The 19712-nt window shown below is 42.3% G+C and overlaps 1 protein-coding gene across 1 annotated transcript in view; it reads left to right on the plus strand.

The window, feature by feature from the left end:
* The first annotated feature begins 968 nt into the window (after nucleotides 1–968).
* The window catches only part of GALNT13 (polypeptide N-acetylgalactosaminyltransferase 13), a 110952-nt gene continuing 92208 nt past the window's right edge, over nucleotides 969–19712 (plus strand). Inside the window, exons 1-3 of the mRNA XM_035566076.2 lie at nucleotides 969–1079; nucleotides 1386–1485; nucleotides 2153–2400. Coding sequence (XP_035421969.1) covers nucleotides 2259–2400 — 142 coding nt within the window. The 5' untranslated portion in view covers nucleotides 969–1079; nucleotides 1386–1485; nucleotides 2153–2258. The remainder of the gene's footprint in view (nucleotides 1080–1385; nucleotides 1486–2152; nucleotides 2401–19712) is intronic.

Consider the following 19712-nt stretch of genomic DNA (forward strand, 5'->3'; position numbering starts at 1 on the left):
GAGGCCTCTCGCACAGGCTGTGCGGCGCCACCCCGCAGCCAGGTGCCGTGCAGGAACGGAGTTACCCGGCCTTCGCTGCACCTCCAGGTCAATGCAGGTTTAAATTTTTTTGAAGAAATGATTTTTTTAAATCAAAACGTTAATTGTTTTTTAAAAAAAATGCTGTCATTGCTGTTAACATTATAATAGCTTGTTGCACTGCCTTTATTTGAGCCCCTGAAACCTGCACGGCTGGCAGTGCTGTAGCGGACTGCGGTGGTTCTTGTACAGATTATTTGTTTAAAAACCACACAGCACTGGGAACAGAAGATTTTTCCAATCATCTCTCTACGACTGCTATACTTCTGAGGTTTACTCAGTTATATTAAAACAAGAATTGATGAAGAAAAAATTTCTTCTGTATTATTAAGTGCCTGGGGAGGAAGTGCCTTTGTATCTCAGCTGGTGCTGAACAAGTAACTATTCTACTCAGGGCTACAAAAGCCAATTACAGCCACCATGGTGATGCAGGCTGCGTGGGGAGGGTTAACACTTCTGCTATTTTCCCCTCTTTTCTTCTAATAAAGATCAGTGTTAATTTGGTTTTTTCTTTGTCATTTTCTTTCTGTCATTAAACTGTTCCTGTTGGCTAGTGGGAAAGTGAATTGTGCTAACCTAAAACAAGTATTCCACAGCCCTTGAAATTTTAAATCAACCGGCTGTGAATCATTTTGGTGAGGAAAAGAGCTATTGGCTGCATTTACATTTAAGACAGATGAAAAACTTTATTGACTATTGGATAGTAAAATAGCACTTAAAGAATAATTTGAAAAACTGTATTGTTCACTCTCTTCCATCTCGTTTGTTCAAATGAATTGCAACTAAAATGTAATTTAAACTTCTTATAAAATATTTTGGAACTATTTAAAATGAAAATGACCCCTTAGGGAAGGTCCCTTAGCACTGTTCTTCACGTGTTGAACAGGAGGGAGAACTCGGTGTGGTGTCTGTGATCCTCTCACATCTGCCCGTGTGTGGCAGGCGTCTGTGGCTGTGTGCTGTGGGGCGATGGATCTGGAAGGGACAGACGCTGATTCACCGTACGTAATGTGGGATTCACCATACGTAACACGGCAAGGGATGTAAAGCTGGGCCTGGAGCGACTCGTTAAACCAGGCGATCTGCCCCTTGGGGTACAGCTGGATGGAGAAACTTAGTTTGTTATAATTATCCTCACCCACCCAAACTAAGATAGAGAAGTGTTATGTACAAAATGAAGCTTTGTTAAGATAGGTAGGTTAAAATGTGGACAAAACTTATGAGAGCTTTCTTCACAAGCACCTTGTTTCTATTCTAGAAAAGGCAGTCAGGTGGTAAGGATGCCTTCTGTTTGTGTTGTTTTGTAGGCACTTGGAAGAGTATCCAGTGGTTCGGTGCTGAGGCAGTGCTTTGGGAACACGGCCGAAGCAGAACTCCCACTCCTGACATGGAATGCAGTTTATAATGGTAAGAGTAAGGTGTTTAAATATACCCTCAACATAACTTCGTAAATTAGAGACTAAATATAGAGACCCTCACACTTAGCTTTTGTTGACCAAACTTTATACAAGAGCCTAAACATGTAGATGGGTAAGTGCCATATTCTCTGGCAGGTATTTTTGGTGGTAAGGCAGTGTGCAATTTTTTTTAATGCAAGATTTAAAAAAAAAAAAAGCTTCTGGTCTTCAGAGAGCTTATATAAAGTAGCATTATAAACTCTTTCTTTGAGGAAAAAGGAAACTTCTGTTCTCTGTGTAAATGTCTAACGTTCAGCAAAATGATGAATGTTGGTTAGCACAATCTGTTACCACTACTTTGGCCTTTCGTGTGCTCTTTATTAAAATTTGTTGCATTGCATTAGAATGATTATATATATCATTAGAATGATTAAAGTATTGTGCTTCTAAATGCAGGCATGTTTGGAGACTACCCATGAAGTATGCGAGTTTAAAAGGTTGCTATTCATGGGGAGATGGTAGAAAGGCTTTAGCTTGCGTTGGAAAACAGAAAGTACCTGCGTATACGGAAAGAAACAAATACTTGATATGAAAGTGCAGTGTTAAGATGTGTTTTTTTTCAATTCAGACTGTGTGTACTTGTTAGCTAAATATGTCCTGATTTCTTTTAATTGCAGTGGGATGCCTGTCTCTGCTTTCCTGTTGGATTTTAACTGCGGGAGTTGATACATCTCAGCAACTGCAGTCTTTCTTTAGCATTTTAGCTAGCGACAAAGTAAAGCAATGAGGAGATTTGTTTACTGCAAGGTGGTTCTAGCCACTTCTCTCATGTGGGTACTTGTGGACGTCTTTTTACTTTTGTACTTCAGTGAATGTAATAAATGTGATGACAAGAAAGAGAGGTCTCTGCTGCCTGCTCTGAGGGGTAAGTGCCAAGTCTAAGATATCTCTGAAGGTCATAGATATATTTTTTAATTATTTGGTCCCATGTTATTCTCTGTACTTTCTAAATTATTTTTCCAATTCAAACAGAGAAAATACCAGGATCTGAAGTACTTTGTTTTATTTTCAGATATCTTAGTATCTGACCTTTTGCTGTAATGAAGGCTGAGTCGTGTATGTTTTTTGAGCAAAAACAATATAAAATGTCTGATATGTAGTAGAAAAAAAGTAATTATATTAAGTTCCTTTTTTATATTAAGCTCATTTTTTAAACAGAAGGCATTTGACCTACAAAAAGAGTTGATGTTCTGTGATTCCTTTTTCATTTATGAAAGCTTGTAAGCTTGCTTTTGAACTCTTATTATTATTTTTGAAGTATTCGTTGGGATTTCTTCAATCAATTACACTTTCTGAAATGTCTGTAATTGGTTGACCTTTTCACTATTTAATTGGATAATTTGTGAAGAAAAATATTTAATATTAAAACAATAAATTTTATTTGAACATTATCAACTTTTGAAAAAGTAAATCTAGGTTATCTAGGTTAAAAAACAACAACAACAACAACAACAAAAAAAAAAACACACAAACCACAGCCCTGGCATATGCCACTGCCACCACCACTCAAATTTAAATTGGAATTGGAGAATTTAAATTTTTAATTGGAATCTGGAACTAAGTATGAATTTACCTTTTGTACACTTTTTTTTTGGTTGGCAAAATGTTATGCAATACTGGACTTTTTGTTTTAAGGTACTCTGTTCCTTGGGCTACTTGAAATGATGTTTTTGCATTGAATTTCCTGAATTCCCCGTTGTGTGCTGGTTAGAATCTCCATGAAAACCTCATCTCTGTGTACAAGGAACGCTGCTGCTGCTTGCTCTCAGTTTTGAGAAACAAATGATTTTGAATATATAATCTTTCTACTTGAAAGCCTGGTAAATGCAGTATTGAATCTGATGCTATACTTTGCATATTGTTCTGTGATCCCTGAAGAACACTTTGATTATAGTACTGTTTGCAAAATTATGAAGGTGTATGCAATATGAAGACATGGCACAATTTTATTTGAAATTGATTACATGTTTCTTTTTTTTCATATTACTGAAATGGGAAAAAAGTTTATCTGATCAAAAATTAAGGATAAAACTGTCGAGTTTAAAACTGTATCCTTGACTGATTCCTCTACTCTGGTGCCAAGTGGAGTTAGATTGCAATTTCAGTAAACCAGAATTGCTGAACATTCTCACTTAAAAGCTTTAGGTTTTAGGAAAACATTGTTCAGTAGATAAGGGCTGTTAATTCACCAAGACTTTCATAAATAATTGCAACAAAACCACCTGTTGTCATTGGCAGTCGTAGCTGAAGGCTTGGAAACAGTATGGAGGTTGGGGTGTTGTGTATTAGTATAACCACCGTTTTGAAGTACTGTGCAGACAGCTCCAAATCAGCGTGTGTGGTTTTGAGTAAAGCTTGGATTCTAGTCCCCTCGATCCAGACTTAGCTTATCTGACTTGTGGTTTTATTCAGTGCCCTAACTATTTTTGCTGTAATACATAGTGATATCTATTGCCACGCCAGTGAATGTTTTGAAAATAAAATGACATCAGAGTTGTGTTTTGCTTTGTTATGGCGATCTTGCAAAAAAATTTTATTTGTTTCTGCTGAAATGGTGTGTTCTGGTGGAGCAATTGCAAAAGTTTATGATAGCATTTCTAGCTTCCCATCCAACAGGCTACTAAATTTTCTTTACTGTAAGCCTCATGAGCTATTATGGTAGAAATTAAGTGTATCACTTCTTATTTTTTTTCTTCTGTAAAGTACCTGCTTCTGTACCATCATCTTTGTTTTAGATTGGCAAATACACTATTTATAACTCTGAGGATATAGATTATCTGTAAACATAAAAAGCAACATAATTACAGTATTTAAGTACATAAGAATATATATATATATATATATATATATATATAAAGACAACAATAGTCAACATACTGATAAAAATTTAAATGGGCCATGGTAATCCAGTATTTGAAGCCTCTCTTATGATTAGAGAGGAAAGATTCTGCTTACACAAAATGTGCTTAGAGATAAAAGAGGTAAACTTTCCATGCCTTTTTAGTCATAATTACTGTGTTGTAAATGATTCAGAAGGACAACTTCACTGTAGATGTAAAATGTAGGCAGTCACAGTTCGTAGACTGGGAGGCAGCTGTCAGAAATCCCCTCTGATGTCTCGCTGCACATCTCTAAGCATACAAGTGGTACGTACAGGAGCTGGGTGTTGCAGGAGCGAGCTGTCGCCGCATTGGGTTAGTGGCATTGGTTAACAACTTGCAAGTGACCTAATTAACCTGGAGCTGGCTTTCAGTCAAGTCATCTGTACTTGCATCTATTTTTGTACCGCGATCGAAGGAAACAACTCGTACGTCTTAAGCTTACTTCCTGCTTAAGAAGAAAATTAATACTGGACAGTTTTTCAGCAGTCCCTGGTTATAGCAGTGGCATATGTAGAAACTTATGAAGTGCCCTATCAGTAGGTGAGCAGTGCTGCTTCCCCGTAGTGTAGGCCCTGCACCCAGAGGGGCGAGTTCTTCCTTTGCTGCTTGCTCCTTACTTTTCTGTGTAGGTGGCCGAACGTACTTCGAGGTGCTTAATGCACCGTTGTTTGTGCAACGTCGTCACCTCCTCAGGATTTATCAGACAGGAGTAAGTTCCCAGGACATGCATCAGAGCTGGAAGCCCTTCCACGAGCAGCCAGCAGAGCTGCGCTCCCTCCCCGTTCCCAGAGCTGCCTTGGGTCCTGCAGCCAGCTGCACGAGAGCCTGGAGACCGCCCTGCGAGCTCAAGGTCTAGCGTGAGTGGCAGGAGATTCAGTTCTGACCATAGCTAAACAACTTCAGGATAGCTCTAGGAGAGGTACAGGTTTTATGGTGAGCATCACGTTAAGTGGAAGCTGGGTCTGGCCTCTCCCCGGCCTGAAGCAGAATGAGGCAGCCAGCGCGCAGTGTGCTGGAAGGGGACAGGGCAGCGCTGAGCATGCTCGTGCTAGCAGAGAGGGGTCCCACCAGGACTCTTCTCCTTCCTGACTGTGCTGTCCTTCCAGCAAAAGCAAGAGCCACGGCTCACTTGGGTATGGGAAGCAGCCAGAGCCAAGGCACACCGCTCAACGCCCTGGCTGAGCCGGCTTCTAAGGGAAGGAGTAAAATGGTGAGTCCCTCCCCAAAAAAACAAAATCACGTCCGTCCCTCCCCCCCCCAACCCCCCCCAAACTTCCCCCAAGCAAAACCAACCAATGAACCAAAAAACAGCACTAGTACGAATAACAATTCTAGTTCAAATGATTTTTTTATGGGCAACTCCGTGGTGGTGAGGTGTGAGTTGTTGTGATTTCATTTATTTTTGCAACAGGTGAAGTGGCAGAGATGGGTGGAAAGGTAGCTGGCTCGAGGATGAGATTGCAAATGCCGTTTTCTGTTGTGAATTAATTGCGTTTAATCAAATATTCCCAGGAGATGGTTCTTCTGAACCATACAGTAACTGCAACTGGCAGGACAGGATGCTCTCAGGTCTGCTTGAAGAAATAATCTTTTTGAGATTTAAAGCAGAAGCCCTCTTACACGCAGACTAGAAGTGAGTTTACTAAGCACAACGAGCTTACAGCAAAGGAAATGCTGTTTAAACCAAGGCAGTTTGGCAGCCTGGCATCTTCTCAGTTAATCTTTATTTTAATTCCACACAAATTGTAGTAATTCTGAGTGCCCCATAGGGCTTCTTTTATGTGGTTGCTGTGGCCTCCTCCTTACTGCAGCTGTGTGTGAGAGCAGGTGAGGACGCCACCCGTTTGGGCCAGGTGATGTGAAAGGGCTGGAGCCCAGCAGCCTGGCTGCAGGCGGGGGGCAGAGGGCGGGTGGTGCCTGTGCATTTTTGTGCATTTTTGTGCATTTAGTGCTTTTCCTTGGTTCATGGTGAAGGGATTTGAAATGCAGAAAGACTTTACTGCAGAAAAACCTCTGATCTTTAGTTTCAAAACCCAAATTGTTAGTTAAATTTAGTATTTTTGTTTTGAAAGCTGTCTTTGAAGACACTTCTTGTGTGGAAGCTTTTGGAAAATATGTGGTGGGCTTGGGGGAAGTGAAGTCTTGCTCTCCAAACAATAAAACGAGGAGCGTGTGCAGTGATTGAGACAGTAATTTTTAAGAAGGTGTGATTATTTTAATTAAAGTGAGTGTGAGTAATGAGATGAAATTGTAATTTTGAATGCTTGTCTTTGCCACATGAGTAATGTTTTCCATGCAGCTTTGTAATGTGACTGTGCTTTAGATTTTCATAGTGACGAATCTTTAATATTTTGGTGTCTGGCGTTGTTATGCGGTTTTCTGTTTCTGTATTATTAACCGTGTTCTCAAGAACTACAAAAGGACTTGTCATAAAGTCGGTATGAGTTATTAAAATGCTATTTTGAGGAAAACTCCGTGTAAGAGGAAAGTGCGCTTATTCAGATCCTGCAACGTATTTCTATATTTAGGGAGAAAAGGTCTGTTGTGATCATGTAAAGCAAGTGAATGAAACATTTGGATGCTGTATTAAAAGTTTGGGGTTATGGCCAAGTTTAGGAAATAAGGCATTCATTTTGGCAGCTGCCATGGTAACGTGTTTATCTGTCAGATTACTGCACGCGTGGGACCGTCTGCAAAAACAATGGGAGCAAAGATTTTTAATAGCATACCATAAGGATTTAATAGATGGATGAATATGTACATTGCTCTGAAGTCTTGTCACAAATTTGTTGACAAATAAAATCTGAAGTGCTGATTTGGATATTGTGACAACACATTAAGATGATTTATAGATCTTCATCAGGCAGTTCAAGAAAATGCATGATGAGGGGAAAACTGTAGCATAGCAGACATCTTGTTCTGATTGCAAACTTTATTAAAAAAGAAAAAAAGAAAGAAAGCAAACTTCTTTTCTGAGAGGTTTGGTGTCACTGGTCTGAAGGCCCAGGCTCCAGCCAGAAAGCCGCACGTGCCCCGGCAGGCTGCGGAGGGTCGGTTGGCAGGTGCCCCTTACGGGAGCAATGCTCTTCCAGGGCTCCCTGCTAACTTATTTATGGCATTTAAACATCCGGCATTAGAAGAACGCCTGCCAAGCTCTCTTGTGCTCTTTCTGTTGTGGAATGGGACTTGGCGAATGAGGGTCTTTGGAAGTAGGACTGGCGTCTCCTGGAGAGGACGGCTGTGCTCAACAGGAGGTGTCCGTCCTGCCGCTGTAACCAGCTCTGGGAGCCACAGGGAGCGAGTGATAATGTTGTGAGATACTAAGTAACCTTTTTTCCCGCTTTGAAGAAGAATTTAAAAAACAAACAGTGCTCCCCCAGCAATTCTCTGTGATTCCTGCTCTGCTTGCAAAGCAGCCAGCCGGGGAAACGCTCTGGAGTTCTGGAATCCCCTCTTGCACTGTTCCTGCCCAGGAGCTGGGCTGCTCCCCGGCTCTGCATGCCCCCTGGCGAGGGCAGGAGGATCCCCAGGGTTGTCCTGTGCCATGTAGATGGTCACGGTTGTGATGCTGGAGGCTGGGCATGCCTCCCAGCTGTACAGCTTGAGTAAGAGAGCACTGTGTGTGTATTCTGGGCACAGATGTGTATTGTGCACCGTGCACCCAGTGGGTTTTAAGCGTGTACTTACAGCTTACATCTTGGAGCAGTTGCTCAAGCCAAGTGTAGTGAAAAGCATCCTCTGTCCCACCCAGTCTGAGGTTCTGTATGACCAGAAAGCTGTGGTGTGGTTTTTTTCTTTTCTTTTTTTTTTTTTTTTTGGCCAGTGCTTTTATAATGCTTGACTTCAGGGTAGCAACCAGTTAGTGTACAAATATCTAGTGGAATCGTGCAGCAAATAGCGGAAACTACATTTTTCGATTGTTGACAGTAAATATTCAAATATTGGAAGATGTCAGGAGGACTTTCCATCTGTGGGAGCTGACAGTGATGATATAACTGAGATCATGCTCTTCCTTGCAGCCCCCCAGTTGGATACGTGGAGCAGTACGTGGCAGGACTGCATTTCAGAGCTATCTGGGAACTTGGAATTGTCGGTCCTGGGGTTATTTGTTGAAATATGCCTCCACCCCGCCACTCTCCTGCCTCTCCCCTTACACTGTGGCTTTTATAAAGATTATTCTTAGCTTTCCAGGTGATGTTTTATAAATTAATGTGAAAAGCTTGCATGTGGAGAAGCTTATCTTATACCCTAGAGGTACGAATAAAGTGCAGCTAAATTTACATCACATTACAGATTTTAATTGAGAAGGGTATAAACTGTTGTTTTGGTTTTGGCTTGTTTATTTTTGTTTCTCTCGAATTTCCCATGCTGTTTTGAAGTGTAAAAATGCCTGACTGACAGTATTACCCCTAGTATCCAGACAACTTGCCAGAAGTCCCTGTAAAGCCTATTGAGAATTCTCCAAGTGGCAGCCACCATGGGTGTGAGAGGAGAGGCCTAGCTCATCTCAACTTTGTTAGCAGGTAGAGCATATCAGGTTGTACTGTTTGTTATTCCTGTAGCTCTATTTGGTGTTGTTTCTTTCTTTCAGGGAAGCTTTTTGCATTTGCATTTAATCTTGCTTAGCACCAGAAGCATTTGTCAAGGTGGGGTTCATGAATAAAATGTAGACGTAGACACACCTTGCTGATTGGGGCTGCATATTTTTAATAAATGTGAGCATTTTGCCAGTAACAGCTTATTTTTTTATCTCTAAAAGTATAAAAGAAAAATAGATTTTGTGTAAATTGTTGATAATTTGCTGCCAGCCATAGACAGAAGAATGTTACTGTTTTCAGTGATGTAGATTTAGTATAAAATCTTAATTACAAAAACAATGAACCTTTAAAAACTTGAAAATACAGGGAAATACAGGATTGCTTGTTGAAGATGGACAGGATTTTCGGTATCATCATTCTTAGGAACAGATACTCCCTACTTCAGAGCTTTTGTTCAAGATGGCCAGTTTAGACTGACTGGGGATGCTTGTCACTGCACGGCGTATGTGTTTGCACGTGGGGAGCACAGGAGTGGTAGACTTCTGGGCTGTAACTAATACTTTCCTCAGTAACAGGAGGTATCCTGATAGCAAGATGTGTAAACGGTATTGCAAGGCGGAAGAAAATGTCTTTCTTTTAGCCCCGCTGAGAAGCGTTTGCAAGTTATTTTTAATAGGATTAACAGAAACAGATTTTTTTTTTCAGATCACCTGTCATTTGGCAATGGCAGAATATGCGGCCCAGCTGCACTGTAGGTTTATAGGTTTCCTTTTTATGTTCAGCAGACGAATCATAAGGTTAGCGGAAATCCTTTTCAGACACCAGCTTTTCTTTTTGCAAAGTACATGTCACCTCGTAGACCTACTTGCTTGCAAAACTCATTGACAATTAATACCTTAGTTTTAGGAAAGCTAAAAAAGATTTGTGGAAACTGTGTGTACTTGCGGCATCAGAAGCTTTTATAATGGGTATTGTCTATAAATTATGACTCCTTTCTTGTTATCGATGCCACAGTTCTAGACCTTGAATGAAGCTTCATTGATTTCAGGAAAGCTCTGCAAATAGTGTCAGTGTGCTCAAGTCTCTTTGCAAGAATTGAGCCTGAAAAATATGAAGCTCAGACTGCCGTCAGCCTCTCTTAATTCAGTTTTAAACAATCCTTACATTGTTCCACAAATTGTACAGTGCAGTTGAATCTCTTACTGTTGAAGACTTCAGCACAGCAGAGTGATTTTCCATCTTGAATGAGTTCTGTGTAGGTTTTAAGAAATGCAACAAAATGCTGGAGAAGTCAGAGTTACCGAGAAGGCATACAGCGTAATAACAACCGAGCATGACGTGCCACCTTACACGCTGCAACTCGTCTATTTTGCAAGGGAGGAGAAGGATTTTTGTAATGCTAGATTTAAGCCACTGCTTTTATGACTGCTAATTTTTTCATCTCGAGTAGTATCAATGGTACGAAATTGGATTTATCGCGGAGAAATACTTTTCGGTTATGTTTCTCAGTAGTAGTACAGTTTGGAATTTGAATAACAATTACAAATCATAGTATCTGTTGTAAGGCCCTGATTGTTTATGTATCTGAATGCAATTCTTTGAGACTGGTTTTAGTAGATGTCGTGTGGAGTATTCATGTATGCTGTAATGAACGTTTTTAGCTACAGACATTCTCAAGGGCCTTGATTGCCAAACCTGACAAGCTAAATCGTGCATTCATTTGCATAATAAAGACAGAAGAATCAGAGTGAAATTTATTCCAATGTCATCCTGCTTGTCCTTGGGATTCTAGTCTGTATTAAAAAGAAATTAATAATAATAATAATAATAAAACAACACTGACTCTTATCATTAGGTGGCTATGCAGAAAAAAGTATTCTCATGAATGAGATTCAGAATACCATCTGATATTCCATGCCCTCTGTGATATGCCAGCTACTGGTGGTGCAAAGCTCTCATTCACCTTTTTTTTTTAATTGGTTATAAAAGGCCTACAGCTTAATGAGAGAGGAGCTAGGAGGCACTCCAAGGCTAAGTTACGTGGCAGTACAATAACAGTGCGCTGGGGAGAATTTCTGCATCCAATGGGTATGACTTCTGACACCTCTGTATTGGGTTTTATTCTAAATAGTTAAAAGCTTTTCTGAGGCTAAAAAGAAAAAAAATATAAAAGACCGTATTACTTCTATTCAAACATTAAAAAAAATTACCTAGAAATATATGGAAAAGTATTTTGTTTTTTATTGGGCCATCCGCACAGAACCTGTTAATGTCAGTACTGTACCAAACCCAACAGACCAACCCCCTCCCAATTCATGCCTTAGCCTCTTGGCATGTTTTCTATTACATTTGGGGAATTTTTCGCTCCTAGAGAAGGAAAATGCTTTAGCAGTGTGTTGCACCCTGCTCCCAGTGTCACCACCCAGCAATGAAGGTTTGTGCTCGTTTCTTCCTTAAAGGGACCGGTGAACGTGGGCTGATCAGCAGTTTATTTGCACGTGTTCAGATGAGCTCCTGTAATTAATTAATTAGATCTTGCACATTGGTCTCTTTCCTAGTTGTCTTTCCTGACTTCCCTAGAACTATTCTTGCTCCATGTATTTGCTGGGTTTAACTAAAACATGGCACAGTGCTGTAGTTACGTGGAAGTTCATCTTTTTGCCGTGTGTCGTGTGGCTTTGTTAGGGCTCTGTCGAAGCTGGAAGTAAACTGGAAACAGTTAACCCCTAAGTGCTTGGCGTTGAGCTGTTTGTCACAGCGGCCGCCTTGGTGTGACCGTCCCGTCCCCGTGCCTCCCTGCTGGGTGCCGGCAGCGGCGCTCCTCCGGCACCGGGCCCTGGTGGCAGGACCGAAGCCGCTTGTCAGGGGGCCCGGGATTAGCTGTGGCAGAAACAGCCGTGGCCTCCCACGAGTCACCATTAATTACACGCCCCATAGCCGTGCTACACACAAGCCAGTCTGTGGCAGTGCTTCTGGAATCGGAGCTTTCGGCAGCATGAGGAGGGGAGTGAAATCTGGCTTGTGGGCTCCAGCGCAGCGCGAAGTCGCTGCCCAGGGAAGCGCTGCAAGGTGCAAGTGTGCGTGGCGGGGTCTTCTCTTCTTGGTCCTCGGCTGCTCCTTCCTGTAGTATCCCTGGAAAGAACCCTTTCATCGAGAGAAGACAGCACCCACCATAAAGCGTACAAAAATTTGGCCAGCCAAGAAACCTTTTAAGAGGAATGGCAACATACGTTTGGTAGGGAAGGCCTTTTTTAAACGTACAAAGAAAGAAATATAATTCAATTATCAGTAAAGTTTTGTTTCCAGGCTTGTAGGAATAAGTACGAGGCTGATCTGTTAACTCAGTAGCACCTTTTTAATAAGGTTTCCTCAATGGATCCAAGTGTCTTCTGTTTTGTAGTTTTTCCACGTAAAGCTAGCACCATGCCGCTGGAATTAGCGTGTTGCACGCATTTGCCTATACGAGGAGGTGTGTGCTGTAGTGCCTTATCCCTCCTTAGCCTTCTCTTCCACGTGGGGCAGGGGCTTGTGGAAAGCTGTCCATGTGCCGACTGAAACCGGTACTGACGCATTCGTTATATTCTGTCTAATATTCCTGGAAAAAAAGATGCCTTGGCTTTCCAGTAATTTCCTTTTCTGCTGTTTGCACAGCTTGCTCTTAAGTGTTAGATATTTTCAAATCTAATTGTCTGGAAAGTATTTTTGTATGCAGAATGCCTATTTGTATACTCTGCTGCAGTCAAAGAATATGTGGAAAACGTTGTTTTGTATTAATTTAAGCAGCAGTTTGTCAAATTATGTTCTGAAAGTACAGTGGTCAGCAGCAAGCTGACACTATGCTGAAGGGGTATATTCACTCTAGTATGTTGTAGAATATTTTCAAGTATGAAAAACTACTATTTAGTTAAAGGGTATTTATTTTGTAAAGGAGCATTCTGTCTGTAAAAGTGCAGGGATACATTTGCGCTTAGCTTATGTTTTTTTCTATTCCAACTGAATTTCTAACACTTTGCCATTGGTCAGTGATCATGTGGTTAAAAAACTGTGAAGAGTTCTCATTTTTCATTTAAAAAAAAAGGTACCAAGTACTGAGAGTATTTACAAAGAACATGAGTGCTTTTCAAGAATAATTTGGAAATAGTAATAAATTAAATCAAGCTCGTTTATTTACAATGATGGCTTTGTGTGGAGATTTAAAGGTTACAGGTCTTTCAGCGCATTTAATTTTAAAATTCATGGGATGCTTCTGCATAGATTTGCTGATAGGATGGCATTGTGAATATGAGGTAATTTTATCCTAGAATTTTATTTAATAAATGACATTTTCCAATCATAAAACCTTTAATCTAAAGCCCTTGAGTTCTTTATAACTTACCACCTCCGCAGAGGTCTTACGATGTTGCTGTCTCAGCAAAAACTGTAAACCAGCGTGTTGTCCAAGTTTGTGCCGCAGTGCGGGCGGGCGTCGCGCGTCCCGTGCTCCTGGCCCCACGGCAGCCAACAGAAGTGTGCCTTAGGGGCTGTGGCGAGCAACACTTAAAAAACAAGAAGACCCCCACGTGTAGACCTCCATAATAGGACCCAGGGCGTGATTATTGTAGCAAATTCAGCTGTAAGTATGATACAGTGATAAAATGCACAGAGATAATTCTGCGCTCCAGTCTGCGTTGGATTGCAAGAACAGTATTCCTCTTGTAATGCTGATAGCTGAAAACCAGATAAACTGTAATCATAAAAGACCTTCTCCCTTAAGTGATGAGTGCTTTTTAATAAAAAAAAAAAAAAAGAAAAGAAAAAAGAAGAAAACCAAACTTGTCAGCCTTTCATGGTGTAGGAATAATTTAACTGTGTTAAATTCACTTGTTTTAGGCTTTATGTAATGACAATTTCTCTTGTTTGTTATTCCAGGGGAAATCAGAAGTTTAAGTACAGCATATTGGGACCTTAGTGCTGACGGGTTCAGCAGTTGGTTCCTCTTTTGATAGTCTTAAAATTTAACCGCATTAAATTTAAACTTCATAAAATGCCAATTTGCCTCGTTCTGCTACTTGGTGGAAATGACAATTTTTGAGTCAAACGTACCATGGCTCTAGCACGGGCAGCTTTAGTGGTTGGCACTAGCGTGCTGGTAAATCAAAGGGCTTTTTGTAAGCTGCTGGAGGAGAATAGCTGGCGGCTGCGTTTGTGGAGTTCATCCCCTGCTTTGCCATCGGCGCCACGAGTGGCCGCGGAGGCCGGGCTGTGCTCCCCCACGGGGACCACCAATTCCCCGCGGGACCTGCTCCGTGGGCACCGCTCGGTGCTGGCCTTCGGGCGCTTCTGAGTGAGATGCGGCCGCTGTTGCCCTCAGGAGAAATGCCAGAGTGTGTGTTGAGCAGAAAAGGGGGTGGGAAGAGGTTTCTGTTGGTTTTTTTTTGTTTGTTTGTTTCAGTGCCTCAAAAGCCTGCTGCTCTTTATTAGCAATACAAATCTTTAATCTTCAAAACATTTCCTTTCAGCATTTTGTTTAATTTCCTCAAGGATTCGGTATTTGGTGTCATAATTATTTATATGTCTATATAGTCCTGAGTGCTTTAATCCTTATTGCATGCCATGACAAGACAATGAAATTGGAGTATATGCTGTGTAAAAAAGCATCTGTATTTAAATACTGACTATCCTTTAGTTATTTTGTTTTAAGAATACATTATTTGATTGTTCTGGTATGGATGCTGAGCAAAGAGAGCTAACTTTCCTTATACCCACTACAGAGGTGGAAGAGAAGAGTGCAGGATGCATTTCTTTCTATACACCCAAAAAGAAAGCAGAGGAATGGGCTTAGTGATTTTTGGTGGTGTTTTTTTTTTTTTTTTTTTGGCTTGATTGGCTGGAAATGTTTATGCATGCTGATGGTAGGAAGCTAGTGTTTACCTGTAGGTTTCATTTCCTTTCAGAATGCACCCAGGTTTTGTCTGGTACCCGCTGCTTCGTCGCAGTTCTGAAGGTGCTGGTGCTGAAGGAAAGCGCTGTTGCTACCTCTGCACTGGGAGCTCTTCAACTGCTTTTAACTGCCGGCTCTGTCAGCTTTAATTAAACTGTTGTGCTTGAAAAAAGTTCCTTGTGGGAATGTTTGTGACCTTCTGTAGGTTTAGAAGCTGCTCTGATGTTGCTTTCAAACTTTCAAAAAGAAAAGAAAAACTGCCAGAGCTGTGAACCTCAAATTAGGCAGGGCAGATGCTCCAGTACTAAATGCTGTTTATCTTGTGTGAATTTTATGGCATGGTGAAGGAATGAGCCCGAGAGAAAAGAATTGCTTCCCTGTGAGTATGTCGGGCATCTTGAATTCAGCCAAACTAAACTGGTCTTGGTGTATCGACTGTTAACGGGGGTCTGTGGTACAAGGAATAAAGGCACAGATCATTTAAATGTATTAAAATTACTCACTGTGATTCTTTTTTTCAGTTATCATCCTTTCTACTATTGTAGGAAACACATCTTATAAAACTTGTTTTATACCTCTGGCTGTTCTCCTTTTGCATCTTGCCACGTGCTGGGTGCTCGCAGTGGGGTGCGGTGCTGAGCAGAAGAGGGCTGCCCCATCTCACGCTCGCCTTGCCCTCAGCAGCACCAGTCTGTGGCTCTCTGCAGCTCCTCGGTCCATGCAGCGTCAGGGGGAAGTGGCAGAGGAAGAGAAGAGTAATGATGAAACAACAGCCGACAGGTCAACGGAATAGCAAGGTGGTATGATGAGAAAATGGTAAAGCATCGGACTCTAGGTGCCTTTAATAAACGGTGGAGAGATGGCCATTCCTTTAAAAAAAAATAAATAAAGCCAACCCCAAACCAGCAACTTTAGGAATACAAATTAATAGTCTATTTCTTTTGCAGTATTATAAGGTATAATTAAAACCTGCTGCCAGAATGAAAGTGTAATTGCTAATGTGGATTACTACACCAAGGAGACCTACAACGAGAGGAAGTATCAGGCATTTGGTGGCAGTTTGGAGCTCCCAACTCTGTATTTTCAGTTTCCTACTGCTTTTATGGTCAGAATTGTTACACTATAAGTATGGAAAAAGAAGGAAAAAAGCCTTCCTAAATTATCACAGTGGGTACAGTTAAAAACAACCTTTTGAAACAGTGCAAGTAGATAAATACCGCCATCCATTTCATTTGTAAGCCTTAATTTTAGCTTGCAAATACCTGTATGCATAATCTTTTATTGAAAATAATTTCTGCTTTGGGCTTTCAGTAATTAATGGTGGAATTGATATTCAGGCTGGATCGTGTGCAGTCCTTGCTGTTATAGCAGAAGTAAGTTAGAACAACACTGAGCTTGTAGTTCTAGTGCTATCCTGTCCGGTCTGCTACTTACCGGCAACCTCGATGCTTTGATAAGATTTCCTTTAGTTGGCTCATAGGAAAAATTTAAACTCTTGCCATCAAAGTTAAGCTTTTGGATGGGATGGTGGAAGGACCTTGCAATCCAGTGGGCCTTGGGATAACACCGTCACCTGGCCTCCAAGGCAAGTTTGTAGGGTTTGCTTGGCTGTGATCCCTGTTGGTTAATGTCAGTCCAAGCATCAGAAATCATTCTGCACGCAGATGTACTGCACTTCAAGGCCCTCTGCCCACGAGAAACAAGATCTTGGAGAAGGCTCTCTAGTGAACAGTCAGAAGCATTGAACTTGAGGATGAAAAAAAGTCTTCGGTAACGGCAGAATCTGTTCAGGAGGTTATTCAAGACTCTTGTGAGCAAGCTACAAATGTCACTTGCAGATTTATCAGGGTAGGTATTTATCGGGTGGTTCTGTGCTGATCTTTTAGAATACGTACTTTTGTCCATAGCATGCTCGGTCCTCCTCATGTTGGAATGAGATAAATATGCGAAGAAAATGATATAAATCGCAAATTAAGTACGAAATAAAGCAACGCAACTAGTAAGATCTGGCAGTGGGAGCATTCAAGCCCAGTCACCCCAATCGCCTCTGGGGTTTTGTCTTTGCTAGTTAAAATTGAGTGTGTACCTGTTGGGTTGAAGGCTGGAGACAAACGTAGTTCATCAATGGACGTGAGAAGCCTGTGTTGCAATGGAAACTTACAAATTTGTTTATAACATGTGGCTTTTATGCAGCTGTGCTCCTATTCCAGGTAAAAGCACAAGGCTGCAAAGTGGGTGCCGTGCATGGCTGTTGGATCGCCCACTGCAGGGTCACTTGGGGGGCTTTATAACGATGTCCTTCGTGGATGTTTGGTGCAGGTTGGTGGGGCATGGGAAGCTTTTATTTGTCTTTAAACCAAGTAAATAGCGGGGACACGAATGTGTTTTCTTAGCTTACTTGCTCTGCCTGCTCTTGTGTGAGGCCTGCTGCTGGGAGGTGGGAGAAGGGCTGCTCCTTGTGTCTGAACGCAGAGGGAAGGAGCGCCACAGGATGTACCGTGGTGGACTCTGCCTTTGCTGTCTCGGAAACACCGTGTTGTAAACAAAAAACCTGTGCTTTATCCTGCAAACTAAGATGCTGGTAATGAGATTTACAGAAGTACTTCTGGGAATTCCCCAACGATAATCTCACAATTAATTCCATGTTGCTGAGGGCTGCTGTCAGCCGCTCACCTCGTTCCATTGTAGCCGGGGCCATCCGTGGTCGGCACAGGTCAGGGAGAGGAGGGCAGCGAGCAGGGCGGCTCAGATCCACTGCGGTGTATTGGGTTTACGTGGAAGGTTTTGGGGGGAGCACCGCAAGAGGAGCCCCAGGAACGTGGCTTTGCTGCTCCCCAGGCCCCCGCGGTGCCGGCCGTGGGACACGCGCATCCCAGGGGAGGCATCGTCCCATGCGTGGTGCTGCCTTGTGCTCCCAAGGCCCGACTGCCCAGCTCTGGAAGCAGCGTGCCCAGAACCTCTCTGGCTGTGCTCGAGCGCTGCTGTGCCTGTAGTGCAGGCAGAGCCTGAATTTATGCACGCCTTGTTTGTGCCAGCTGTTAAATGGCAGCGATGATATTTCACGGATACGGAGGAGCGGTGTGAGGCTTGTTAATGCTTGGAAATGTTGTTGGCTCTTACGAGGCAAGAAATATTAACCTACTTATTAAACAAATAGCATCAAAATTAATTTTAGCTGCGTTCTTAAACCTTGTTATTTTTCTCTTCATTATTCTGAAATCTTCCCAAACAAGTCTACGTAGCTCCTTTGCACTGCAGGAAGAATTCAAGCCTCTGTGTGCTTGACTTCACTGTCCGTGTTTGTGTGAAATTCCCCTGGATGTCACAGCTTCAGTCAGTGTTCCTCGGGTTGAAAATGCTTGTTCTTAAATGGGTCCTTGTCAGGGAGCACAAGTAATTACTCTCGTGCTTGCGTTAGCTACCTGTTACTTACTGTAGTTTGTGGAGCTGATGCTTTTGAATTTGTTTGATGTTTTTTAATCTTTAGACCCCATAGTATGTGTTGCCATAATGATAATGCTAACACATCCATTAATTTAGCTAATGCTTTACAAAATTCAGTTTTCTCATCTGTTGCAGCCATACATAACTGCTGAAACACACACAAGATGTCACACTCCCACAAAACCTCTACAGAAGAATAAACATATTTATGTATCCTCTAAATGCAGTCTGTCTGTTTTCCTGCAGGCTTCATGCTGTGCTGAAAATAGATTTTACTGAGTTTTAGAAGTACATGTTTAAAGCATAATTAAACTGGGTTTGGATAGAAGTGTCTTCTCCTTTCCTTGCTCCCCCTGACAAGTGCTCTCACACGCTATTTGCTTGGCTACGAAGCCGTTTTTGCTTTTGGCTTTCTTTTGTCTGAGAGCTGATTGTCTTTGACTACTGGGTGTCTATTTTTGCATCTTACAAGTGTTTTTTGTGTTTGTTTACAGCACATTTCCTGTCCTTTTGCTGTCTTTCTAGATTAATTTTTGTCACTGTCATCTTTCAAATCCTCTTTGTCTATTCTTTACATTCATCCATTTTTTTCTAAATCCGGTTCATGCCCTGTGGAGTTGTTGATATTTTAACTTTGTTATCTAACTGCTTCTCGTTGGAGACTCCTTATTTTTACCTCTGGTTTGCGGGTATGTTTTGAAATACGTGCGTGCAATTTCCTCGCAAGTTTTGATGCAGCAGGCGGTGCCACTTGCACCCATCCAAGGCAGTAACAAGTGAGCATCTGTAGTAGGTTCCCAGCAAGTGCTCCGATGTGCGTCGGCGAGCCCCCGGTGGAACTGGGGGGCTGCTTTTCCCCCGTCGGGGACCCGTGCCCATACGGTGCGCAGCCCTGCCTGCGGGGAGAGGAGCCTCCAGCCTGGCCGCGGGAGGTGAAGCTCCGTGGGGTGGCACTTCCACAGTGCTGCCTTCTCATCGGGATCCCGTGCCAGCAGCCTGCAGGGCCTCAGCCGCCACCGTGGTTTCTCTCGCGGGTGGGCTGTGGGGCAGGACGGCCGCAGCGCGCCTCGTCCGGCGCGTCAACTGCTGCGGCTCTTCGATTGCTGCATTGATCAGAATTAATGGGCACGTCCGAAGTGGTGTATCGCAAATAAATAGAGGAGAGCCCGATTAAATCAGCCTGTTCCCTCACTGTAAGTTCGCTTTCTTTGCTCCCTTTCCAGCCGTTGGCCGTGGGGCTGTGCCTGGCTGGCGGTGGATAGACTGCTCGGGAATTAATCTAAGTGGAAAATTGCAATGTTGCTGACTCAGTGATGGTTTGCTCTTCCAGCAAAGGGAGAGGGGGTAATACGTAAGTGAATTTTGTTTCTAATGTGAGCGCATTCATCCTAGC

The sequence above is a fragment of the Cygnus atratus genome, chromosome 6 (assembly GCF_013377495.2).
Source record: "Cygnus atratus isolate AKBS03 ecotype Queensland, Australia chromosome 6, CAtr_DNAZoo_HiC_assembly, whole genome shotgun sequence".
Taxonomy (NCBI): domain Eukaryota; kingdom Metazoa; phylum Chordata; class Aves; order Anseriformes; family Anatidae; genus Cygnus; species Cygnus atratus.